At 43.2% G+C, this 12,865-nt stretch overlaps 1 protein-coding gene across 2 annotated transcripts in view; it reads right to left on the bottom strand.

The window, feature by feature from the left end:
- Positions 1–1,148: 1,148 nt before the first annotated feature.
- The window catches only part of ASB18 (ankyrin repeat and SOCS box containing 18), a gene marked incomplete at its 5' end in the record, with an annotated part of 51,163 nt that continues 39,446 nt past the window's right edge, over positions 1,149–12,865 (bottom strand). Inside the window, 2 exons of one of the 2 annotated variants that reach the window (XM_082262399.1) lie at positions 1,149–1,456; positions 8,149–8,262. In XM_082262399.1, the coding sequence (XP_082118525.1) occupies positions 1,265–1,456; positions 8,149–8,262 (306 nt within the window). In that variant the 3' untranslated portion in view covers positions 1,149–1,264. The remainder of the gene's footprint in view (positions 1,457–8,148; positions 8,263–12,865) is intronic. The other variant, XM_082262398.1, reaches the window with a different exon arrangement.

Below are 12,865 nucleotides of genomic sequence, written 5' to 3'. Positions count from 1 at the left end.
ACTGATGTCATCCCAATCCCCACTGCCACTGATGTCATTCCTATTCCCACTGCCACTGATGTAACCCCTATCCCCACCACCACTGATGTCACCCCTATCCCCACCACCACTGCCACTGATGTCACCCCTATCCCCACCACCAATGCCACTGATGTCACCCCTATCCCACCACCACTACTACTGATGTCATCCCTATCCCACCACCACCATACGAAACTACATACAAATTTTGGGGGCGCCTGTGAACAAAAACCTTGATTTTACTACACGTGTAATATATGACCCTGCACACTGGAATGAGAGCAATAATTATAGGATAATTTTTCATGGTTAACTCTGAACTGATGACCTCTATGATCTTTAATAGCTTTGCCTATAGAAAATATAGGGTACTGAAATGTGTTGCTATTTTCGGGCATGCATAGTCTTAAGGTATTTATTTACTTGACACAAACTCATCTTTTATATTTTACCCAAAAATTGGGTAATATATTTTTAATGTACCCTAAAATTACCTGTTATCTCTTAGCCTGGGTTCACACTAAATGCGGACTGCATCTAAATAGCAACCAGTCCATGCAAACAGATTATGGAGTGTATGTTAGGTTAACGACACCCCGCAAAACGCAGCGCGATTTGCAGAATCGGATTGCATGGGTGTGCAGGCTAAATATAACTAAAAAACAAAGAGAAACCGGTAGTTGTTCATCATTGGTCATTTTGTTAAAAAAAAAAAAAAAATGGGCTGCTCAGCCTAAAATGCCCGGGCCTATTTTTTGTCCCAGTCCGGGCCTGCCTGTGTTAACTGGCTCCAATGAGAGCCGGTCATAATCCCAGTCTGGGTCCACTGAGAATTGGTCACTGAACCCAGTCTTAGGCTGGAAGGGCAGTCAGAAGGGGTCATATACTTGCCGCGGCCGTAATTATTTGCTTTGGGGCATGGCAAGTATTATACTCCCTGTTGTCTTCAGTGTGCAGTACCACTTGCCAAGTGCAACCCATTCAACTAAATGGGGCTGTGCCACAACTGCATGCATTGCCAGCTTTTAGAGGTTAAAAGAGGCAGTGAGCAGGCAACATATCACCTCCTCACCAGTTTAAATGCCCTCTGAAAACTGATCCACTGTGAATTGCTCTTCAGAGGACAACACTTAGGTAAATGAGCCCTTACTGTTTTTATTTCCCCTGCATAATATTTAAAAATGACTAAAAATATTAGAAGCGGGAAACAGAAGATTAAAAAAAAGTAGAAATGTATGATAAATTAGAGCAGGCAGCCACTCTGCTCGTTGAGGAGCAGCAGATAGTCTTTTATGACTAGTGGGACCGGTAATAAAGGAATGAAAAGGTAACACTGACTGCCAAAATGTTTTCGCAGAGTAAATCGGCACAAGTGCTGCAGGGAGCGGACATTTCCAGACAGATTGAAGAACGCTGTGTAGAAGGCGTGGTGCGTCTAGAGAAAGACAATATAGAAACTGAATTATCTGACGAGACAGGTGTATTATATCAGGTCTCATGTATGGTGACAAATATCACAAAAACATATGGCCATTTCAGCTTTAAAAAATATACATTTTTGCTTGAGTGACAAAAGAAAAAAATAATAGTTTTATCTGTTGGGGCTTTCTCTCACATTGTATGTGGAGCTGTGTGGAGCTGTGTGGAGCTGCGTATCACATCTACTGGGCAGGGTGCATTTGCAGGTGTGAATATACCCTAAAGCTTTACTAAACCCACAGCAGTAAAATAAGTCTGTATACAGTATGCAGTAAAGCATCCTTGTTATACTCACTGTGGAACTTAAGGGGTTATTTCTGCATATTGTGTAAAAAGGCTGTTTGATCCTGTCTTCTGTGATCCTCCCCTTCTTCCACTGTCCCCAAACCATCTAATGATAGAACTGAGCCTTGGGGGCAAGCTGCACATGCTCAATTTGGTGTGTATTGCTTGAGAGGTTTGCCAGAGATTGTTAGGGCCAATCAGCACTGTCAGGACAGAGGGTCAGGGGTCCTGCAGCCTCATAGGACAATCAGGGGAGAATGAAAACTCCCACTACAGGCTTTAACCAGTGCTCTGTTAGGCACTGATAGAACTCACAAGACTTCTATATACTGCTGATGCACATGCATGCCCAGTTTGGTGTGTATTGCTAGAGAGTTTTTTTTTGGGGGGGGAGAGGGTGCGTGCAATCAAAACAGGGCCAATCAGCACCGTCCAGACAGAAAGACAGGGGCCATGTAGCCTTATAGGAGAGTCAGAGGAGAATGAAAACTCTTCCTCCTACAAGCATTACCCAGACACTGATAGAAGTCACAAAACTGCTATATCATATCTCCCAACTGTCCCGAATTTCGAGGGTCTGTCCCTGATTTGAAGCAATGTCCCCCTGTCCCTCTTTCCTCCTCATTTGTCCCTCATTTTGGTCTGATCTATATAGTTGCATATAAAATGCACTTTTTATCTTTCAAAAAAATGTCTAAATTGCTGCATTTGTAAATTTCAAAAGCCAATATAGATGAATATAAAAGGAATAGGGGTGATGGCGCTGCCTATATAATTTAGATATAATAAAAAGCTGTGCTGCAAAGTGCCTTAAACTAAAAGCAATAATGTGTAATATTCAAACAATAATATATTTCATAAAAACTTCAATTAAGTGCAAGTGCAAGGTATAAAAGTGCCTGCAGAAAGATTAGAAAGTGACTGGTGCAATGATGTATGAGCAATAAATAATATTTAACATGCAATATTATTGTGCTAAAAAGTATATAATACTATATAAAGTGAGCTGTTCCACTAATACCACGTGTTGGTATGGGGAATAAAAAAGTGCCAACAGAGCAACAATAGAAAAAAGTTATTATTTTAAAAAATACAGCTTGCAATGTCCAATAAGAAAGATCCAGTAGAAAAGTCTATTTCATGTGCGGTGACTTCAAAAGCAATAAAAGTGACAACACTCGGAACAAACCGACACTCAGGTGGAAAGGTGACCCCGTGGTGGGTGGTAAGGTGCTGGGATTCCTTTGATAAAATTGCACACTTACCAGAGACACCCACCCCACACAGGGGTATAGAGCGGGTGTATTTATGGGTCTGGCAACCTAGCGGTATCCTCCTATCCCTGGGTGGAGGGCGTGTGCCGAGGATCAGGCTGGTCCTGGTATGGATGTGCCCTAGGATGGTCCCCTGTGTGCCTTCCTGCCTAGGTATATTCCGAGCGATCCACTCAGCTCCACTCCCGATATTTAAACCAGAAAATAAATGGTGGACATAGTGTAATTCCGCGATATGCTTTATTGAGCAGAAATTTGAAAAGGTACTCACATTAAACAGGAAAAAAACGAGCGTGACTGTATTGTCCGAGCGCTTGCGATCCAAGCCTCGTTCCCATATAGGTTTACCGGAAATGACTTGACACGCTGTACGCGTTTCGTAGCTTGTACGTCATCAGCAGCTGCTGATGACGTACAAGCTACGAAACGCGTACAGCGTGTCAAGTCATTTCCGGTAAACCTATATGGGAACGAGGCTTGGATCGCAAGCGCTCGGACAATACAGTCACGCTCGTTTTTTTCCTGTTTAATGTGAGTACCTTTTCAAATTTCTGCTCAATAAAGCATATCGCGGAATTACACTATGTCCACCATTTATTTTCTGGTTTAAATATCGGGAGTGGAGCTGAGTGGATCGCTCGGAATATACCTAGGCAGGAAGGCACACAGGGGACCATCCTAGGGCACATCCATACCAGGACCAGCCTGATCCTCGGCACACGCCCTCCACCCAGGGATAGGAGGATACCGCTAGGTTGCCAGACCCATAAATACACCCGCTCTATACCCCTGTGTGGGGTGGGTGTCTCTGGTAAGTGTGCAATTTTATCAAAGGAATCCCAGCACCTTACCACCCACCACGGGGTCACCTTTCCACCTGAGTGTCGGTTTGTTCCGAGTGTTGTCACTTTTATTGCTTTTGAAGTCACCGCACATGAAATAGACTTTTCTACTGGATCTTTCTTATTGGACATTGCAAGCTGTATTTTTTAAAATAATAACTTTTTTCTATTGTTGCTCTGTTGGCACTTTTTTATTCCCCATACCAACACGTGGTATTAGTGGAACAGCTCACTTTATATAGTATTATATACTTTTTAGCACAATAATATTGCATGTTAAATATTATTTATTGCTCATACATCATTGCACCAGTCACTTTCTAATCTTTCTGCAGGCACTTTTATACCTTGCACTTGCACTTAATTGAAGTTTTTATGAAATATATTATTGTTTGAATATTACACATTATTGCTTTTAGTTTAAGGCACTTTGCAGCACAGCTTTTTATTATATCTAAATTATATAGGCAGCGCCATCACCCCTATTCCTTTTATATCCAGTGCATAGTCTCCGGACTATCATCCAGGGAGGCTGCAGCCTATTTTTAGATATATCTATATATATATATATATTTTTTATATTTCATACATTTACTACATATATTTTATATTTTTTATTTATTTATTTATACACACATTTTTTCACTTAATTATCTATCCACTTAATCCATAGCGCGGAAGTTCTCATTTTTCCAATATAGATGAATAGTAGTGATAAAAAAAAAATCCTTTGTGGGTTTAACTAATTTCTTTTTTGGGTAATTCTCTAAGGGAGCGTGGCAGAGGGGGTGTCCTATGCATATATACTTTTGCTAGTAGTTGTCCCTCATTCCCATCTCAAAAAGTTGGGAGGTTAGCTATATACTGCTGATGAGAAAAGGTATTTAGCATTTTATATTTACTAAAATAATTGAATTTCCATGTTCTGTGTACTGTTGGAGACCAGATATAGTGAATGCAGGGCCCTGGGTTTAGTAACACTTTAAGAAGACAGCCATTTTATTAGCTGAATTAATATATAGTATATCAATATACATTCTCATAGATATCATTTAGCCCCCGTTTGCACTAGTGCCACTTGTCACGAGATTTGACAGTTCAAAATCGCATTACAAGTCTATTTGTGCCTATGGAGCCATTTAAATCGGTGCAACTCCAACTTACACCGATTTGAAAAAGGTTCCTGCACTATTTTTGGCAATTTCATTTGCGACTTGCATTGACATCTGTGCATGAAATGGCGGTAAGCCGCACATGAAATCGCACTGACCAGCGGCTTTGAAATCGTGCTGAAAGCGGAGGTCCGGGCACAAAATCGATATTTTTTTTTTGTGCCCGTCCGCTTGTTCCCCTTCACCTGAAAAGGAATTGGATAGTTAGGTTTTTTTTTTTTTTAAAACTCACCTTGTAATTGAAGATCGAATATACTCACCTAGTCTTCACTTCCTCCCTCAGCGCCGCGGCTCCGCCGTCACTTCCTGGCTTGCACTGATTCCTGGGAGCTGAACGTCATCGCTCCCAGGAATCAATGTGACGGCACCGACCCCGGTCGTCACTTCCGGGCGACGCCGCATTCCCCTGCTAAACAGCTTCTGGGCATGCCCAGAAGCTGTGGAGGAATGCGGCGCCGCACCGGAAGTGACGAGAGGGGCCGGTGCAGGCGCATTCTGAGACAAGAAGACACAGAAGAGGACCGCGCCGGCTTCAGCTACCCACAAGAGAGATGGAAACGCTGTGGAAGAAATTTTATAAGTAAGTATTTCTTCTAAAAGGTAAGTGCGAACCGGGACAGATCAGAGGCTAGCCATTGTGGAATGTACTAGCCCTGACTGTCCCGGGGGTATGTTTATTGAAAAATCATTTCTGTGCCCGGAACTCCGCTTGAAGTAGCACAATTTCAAAGTCGCATTCAGTGTGAACGGGGGCTTCGGGGCATGTTCAAACTTCCCCATTGCTGTAATGCACAGCACAGCACTTCTGTATATACGGTACAGTCAACATGACCACAGCACTACACATCACACATGTCAGGCACATAGGTTGCACAAAAGTGTTATGAATGGACTTCTTTAACCACCTCAGCTCTGGAAGATTTTACCCCCTTCATGACCAGGTCATTATTTGCTATTTAGCACTGTGCTATTTTAACTGGTAATTGCAAAATCATGCAATGCTGTACCCAAATGAAATTTATATAATTTTTTTTTTTTTTACACAAATAGAGCTTTCTTTTGGTGGTTTTGATCACATCTATTTTTTTTTATTTTCTATTTTTTATTATATAAAGGCATAAAAGACTAAAACTTTTGAAAATAATTAAATATTTTTTACTTTGTGCTATAAAACATAATAAATTAAAAAAAAAAAAAACAATTTCTCCCTAAATTTAGACCAATATGTATTCTGCTACATATCTTTGGTAAAAAAAAAATCTCAATAAGTGTATATTAATCGGTTTGCGTGAACGTTATAGTGTCTACAAATTATGGTATATATACTGAAATTTTTTTTGTTTTAGGCCGCGTATACTAGCTGCAGCCGCGGCTCTCAGCAGGGGGCCAGGTGCGTCCCTGTTCTCTGTTTCAGGTGCGAATCAGGTCCAAATTTTTACCTGTATTTGGACCTGAAACTGAGCCAAAGACGTATTGGACCCTTTTCCAGTGTGGGCAATCTGACACTAACTGACGCTGGGTGGGAATTGACTAACTGCAAGTGACATCACCAGTGACTGTAATACAGGGATCAATGATAATACTGTACACTGTTACTGTAGTAATGACACTGGCTGGGAAGGGGTTAACATCTAGGACATTTAAAGGGTTAACTGTGTGCCTAACAAGTGTGGATCTGTGCAATGTGTGCTGCTTTTTACTAAATATCTTTTTGTTTCCTATCCCTGCTTTGCAGAGATAAGAAATCAGGAGATATTTCCCTCTGTCCAGATCCATGTGTTGTTTGTCAACAAAATGCTCTGGGCTGTGATTGGACACAGCTGTTCAGCAGGTCCCAGCCATGAATCATTGGTTGGGACCTGCTGACAAAATCCACGTTGGCAAGGAGGCACTCATGTGCGCGCCCTAAACCCAAAAGAGGACAGCGACAGGGCCATGTACATCACTATGCCTGTACTGGCTCAGTTTACATGCCAGGTATTGCTGAGGGTAGGTAGGTAGGTCAATTTTATTGCAAAGGAGAAATTGCATGTCTCTTCTGCAAAGGAAAAAACCTGCCTGCTCACAGTGAAAAACAGTGGAACTTTAGTTCTGTTTTAAGGCCAGCCATAAACGGTTTGTATCTGGACCAGTTCAGCAGGAACCAGCTGAGATTTGAACCATGGATGGGCAGGCTGAATGTACCAAGTTGATCGACTGATCAACTTGGGAACAACCGACCTGATGGATTTTATATACAATTATCGCTAGCGGCTGGTATAAACGCTAGCAATAATCACTGTCTTCTGCCGACGGGGACAGTTTCCCTGCCCACCCACCAGTAGAATACAATTTCTTGGCAGGAGGGATTCCCCTGTCAACACTGTGGTTGCAGGAAAGAAATGTGCTCCATGTATGGCCTGCCTAAGTTCAAATGGACACTAGAGGGAGCTGTCAATAGGCAATGCTATCACTTTGCTTGGTGCTTAACAACAGTTGAGATAAAATATCAGGCACACACAGAGGGCACTGTTGTCAATCATTTGGTCAACTTGATTGTGAAAAGAAGCAGTAAAACAATTAATGTGTATCACTGCCAAGCAGGAAACAGAGCCTAAGCTTGTAATGAGGTATGCTGACCATACATGGTTTGAATCTCGGCTGGTTCAGCCGGACCATGGTAATGGGCAGGCTGGTTGTGTACAACCAGCCTGCCAGATTATTCTTGTGTTAATGGGCAGGCTAAATGTACCAAGTTGATCAATCAACTTGGGTACAACCAGCCTGACGGATTCTCTGACCATTATCGCTAGCGAATCGATAATCACTGTCTTCTCCCGGCAGTGACGGTTTCCCCCGCCCGCCCCCCTCGCAGGGAGCAAACAATGGCTCGGCAGGAGGGATTTTCCTCTGTCAGCATCAGCACTGTCTGTGTTGATGGGGGAATTGCACAAACTTCTTTCCTGCAACTGTGGTTGCAGGAAAGAAATTTACAACTAAGGAGCAAACATCTGGAAATCTGATTTAAATGTATGTGAGCCACATTGGCCAGGGGAATACAAGTAGGGGTATGATTTACACATTAGAGAGCCACACCTTGAAGACATCGTCTGGAATATCCTTTCTCCATTTGCTGTAGATTTGTAGGCTTAAGTATGAATTGTAGAGCAGAGAAATGACATCGGGGAGTCCAGAACAGCATTGCAGCACCTGTCCAACACAAATTAATATTATGTCATTAATGTGGCTGACATACAGATGGACTGCCACTATCTGCCATAGTGCTATTCAGAGCAGTGTATAGAATATCAGTGATGGCAAACCTTGGCACCCCAGATGTTTTGGAACTACATTTACCATGATGCTCATGCATTCTGCAGTGTAGTTGATCATCATGGGAAATGTAGTTCCAAAACGTCTGGGGTGCCAAGGTTCACCATCACAGGTATAGATCATGGAATTGTTGTCTTGAGTATGAAAGCATACAAGCTGGAAATATAACCACTGTAAGTATATTTGTCATGACTAAAAGATAAGGGCTGCCATTGCTGGTCTCCTGCAAATTCTGGTTGACTGTGTCTGGCCTATTGGAGTCACTGACCTAAAACAAACATGAACCGAAAAGTCAGATACGTTCCATGGTTCAAAGAGTACTGCTGCCAAAATATTAGGATAGCAGCCAGGCAATAGTTTAAACCAGTGGCGGCTGGTGCTCGGTAACTTGGGGTGGGGGGGCGGCAAACCAATGTGCAGTTGGTTGGTCGGTCGGGTCAGTCAGTCAGACGACACATTCCCCCCCCCCCTGCCTCCTTACCTCCTTACCTCCTCACCTCCTGTCATGGAGCGCTGTCCTCCTCCAGCTGCCATGTGTCTTCTGCCTCTTCCTGGCCACTGACCAGTAAGATCGCTGCTCTTTTCAGCCAATCGGGAAAGGGGGCCTCACAACCCTCTTCCTGATTGGCTGGGATTAGAGTCAGTGTGACAATAGCGAATATTCATTCGCTATTGTCACACAACTGGGTGGGCTCCGGGCGCAGAGCTCTGCGCCCCGAGCCCACCCTTTTCTGAAGCCTATTAGAGCCTCTGGCTCTAATCACATGCTTAAAAAAAAATCCCCTATTGGAATCCAGGCGTCTGGCACCTTGCATGTAGATAAGGGGGCCGGATGCATGAATAGGGGGGGGCGCCCCTGCGCCCTCAATGGACGGCCGCCCCTGATTTAAACAGGGAAATCACTGCACTCCACGCCAGCAAAAACAAATCCATTTATTGTGCAAGCAATTCAAGCACATCTTCATCCGGATACATGCTCTGAGGTCAGATTCCCACTTTCGTGGCGCGTTAAGGTTACTGTGTGTGTAACCATCTTGTGTGGTAACACATTCGACTCCATTGTTGCATTAAGATGACATTCATTTTGAATAGCACCTTATGCTTAAGGAATTTGCACCTGTGTTGTAGCATGTCGCAACATTACAAAAAAGAGTTACATGCGATTTTATTTATATTATGGAGCATTGGCAGTCCAGTCACTTGAATGGGCTGCCCTAATGTAATGTACATTAACATGCAACATGTTAAGGCAATGCAAAGAAGTAAATGGGCCCTTATGCATGGAACCCTATTGCCGGGCCTAATCCCAGAGATAGCAGCCAGGCTGTTGGCAATCTCAAAAGGAGAAATCATTAGTGGCAGCCTACACGTACGACTCTCATGATTTTCTCTTAATAGTCTCAATGCCAGTACAGCTGCGCAACCACGTCAGTTTGATGTTCAGTAAAGCTTTATCTGGTTTAGTGCCTCTGGCACCTGAAGCATTGTGTGATGCTGTGTTTATATCTGGCCCTTAACACTGGATTCTGTGTGTTTGGAAATTTTAAAAAGGAGACTTCATGGAGGCCTAGCAGTACATGTGGAAGCTGACCAAGACTCTTCTATTGTTATTTTCTTCTTATTCTTTTCCTATAGTGTGTCTATTAACAAGTTTGCCATTTTTCCAGTTAGGGTATGATGGAGAACATTAGACTTACAGGCCTAATATCCTGACAATTGATACACAACAATTGAAAATACAGTACTTTTCCTTCTGACATTTTCTGTACACAACAATGACAGGTTGGATGCTTTTGAAAAAGGATACATCATATTTCATAATACTCCAAAATGTATTTGGCTTTTATAAATTGGGAGAAAAAAAGTTGTCAGCGCATAGGCGTGCGCACAGGGTGTACCAGGTGTGCCTGGGCACACCCTAATCACCTCATGTGGCGGGGATGCCCCTGATATTTCACCAAAGCCCTCTAAAGAAAAAAACTACTGACATGGTCCACTGCTCTACTGACACCATCAGTATACTGTACAGTGGTGATCGAAAGTTTGGGCACCCCAGGTAAAAATTTGTATTAATGTGCATAAAGAAGCCAAGGAAAGATGGAAAAATCTCCAAAAGGCATCAAATTACAGATTCGACAGTCTTATAATATGTCAACAAAAGTTAGATTTTTCATTTACACTTTCACAATTACAGAAAACAAAAAAATGGTGTCTGCAAAAGTTTGGGCACCCTGCAGAATTTATAGCATGCACTGCCCCCTTTGCAAGGCTGAGACCTGCCAGTGTCATGGATTGTTCTCAATCATCGTCTGGAAAGACCAGGTGATGTCAATCTCAAAGGTTTTAAATGCCCAGACTCATCTGACCTTGCCCCAACAATCAGCACCATGGGATCTTCTAAGCAGTTGTCTAGATAACTGAAACTGAAAATAGTTGATGCTCACAAAGCTGGAGAAGGATATAAGAAGATAGCAAAGCATTTTCAGATGTCAATATCCTCTGTTCGGAATGTAATTAAGAAATGGCAGTCATCAGGAACAGTGGAAGTTAAAGCAAGATCTGGAAGACCAAGAAAAATATCAGACAGAACAGCTCGCAGGATTGTGAGAAAAACAATTCATAACGCCTGTTTGACTGCACGATCCCTCCAGAAAGATCTGGCAGACACTGAAGTTGTGGTACACTATTCCACTATAAAGAGATACATGTACAAATATGGTCTTCATGGAAGAGTCATCAGAAGAAAACCTCTTCTACGTCCTCACCACAAAAATCAGCGTTTGAACTTTGCAAATGAACATATAGACAAGCCTGATGCATTTTGGAAACAAGTTCTGTGGACCGATGAGGTTAAAATTGAACTTTTTGGCCGGAATGAGCAAAGGTACGTTTGGAGAAGAAGGGGCACAGAAGTTAATGAAAAGAACCTCTGTCCAACTGTTAAGCATGGGGGTGGATCAATCATGCTTTGGGGTTGTATTGCAGCCAGTGGCACAGGGAACATCTCACGAGTAGAAGGAAAAATGGATTCAATAAAATTTCAGCAAATTTTGGATGGTAACTTGATGCCATCTGTGAAAAAGCTGAAGTTAAAGAGAGGATGGCTTCTACAATTGGATAATGATCCTAAACACACCTCAATCAACGGGGGATTACATCAAGAGGTGTAAACTGAAGGTTTTGCCATGGTCTTCACAATCTCCTGACCTCAACATAATTGAAAATCTATGGATAGACCTTAAAAGAGCAGTGTGTGACAGACAGCCCATAAATCTCAAAGAACTGGAAGACTTTTGTAAGGAAGAATTGGCAAAGATACCTCAAACAAGAATTTAAAGACTCTTGGCTGGCTACAAAAAGCGTTTATAAGCTGTGATACTTGCCAAAGGGGACACTACAAGATATTAACTCTGCAGGGTGCCCAAACTTTGTTTTCTGTTATTTTGAAAGTGTAAATGATGGAAATAAAATCTAACTTTTGTTAACATAAGATTGTCTAATCTGTAATTTGATGCCTTTTGGAGATTTTTCCATCTTTCCTTGGCTTCTTTATGCACATTAATACAAATTTTTACCTGGGGTGCCCAAACTTTTGATCACCACTGTATATACACATTTCACCAAAGCCCCCTAACCAGACTACTAAAAAAGATTGTAAAAAAAATAATAATAAAAATAAAAATTACTGACATGGTCCACACACTGCCCTACTGACACCATCAGTATACTGTATATACACATTTCACAAATAAAAAAGAATAAAAATAAAAACTACTGACATGATCCACTGCCCTACTGACACAAATCTCTGCCCTACTGACACTGTCAGTATACTGTATATACAAATGCACACACGAATATGTGCAGTGGCGTACCAATGGGGGGGGCGGGGGTGCGGCCCGCCCCGAGTGCCACGCTCTGGGGGGTGTCAGCCTGTGTCCTGCCGGTGTGTTCAGACAGATCCCGCAGTGTGAAGGCAGCTGCAGTGGCAGCTCCTTCAGTCCGTGCTGCTAGCGGGGGGGGGTGGAGCCGCGGCGGGAATAAGGGGGCGGAGCCGCGGCGGGAATAAGGGGGCGGAGCCTCGGCGGGAAGAAGGGGCGGAGCCTCGGTGGGAAGAAGGTGAGTGCCCATTGCCCAAGTGTGTGTGCTGGATCGGAGGGGGATGGGGAAGCTGCATATAGAGGAATTAATCTTTCTCTAATCTTCCTGCAGCTTCCTGCTGAATAACTGATTCTCCTCCTCTCCCTCCTGCAGGAAGAATAGGGAAAGATCAATTCCTCTATATGCAGCTGCCCCATCCCCCTCCTATACAAGTTCTTTTGCTGACCCCCCCTTTTCTTTAGCCCCCCCCATGCTCTTCAGCTCCCCACAGTGCTTTCTCCCGCCCCCCAAGTGCTCCCTGTCCCCCCCGTGCTCTCCACCCCCCTGGTTTTCCCTGCCCACCCCCCAAGTGCTCCCTGCCCCCCCAGTGCTCTCCACC

Source organism: Pelophylax lessonae, assembly GCF_965119305.1.
Source record: "Pelophylax lessonae genome assembly, chromosome: 6".
Lineage (NCBI taxonomy): Eukaryota > Metazoa > Chordata > Amphibia > Anura > Ranidae > Pelophylax > Pelophylax lessonae.
The sequence above is the reverse complement of the archived record's forward strand: the minus strand, read 5'-3'. Positions and strand labels throughout refer to the sequence as shown.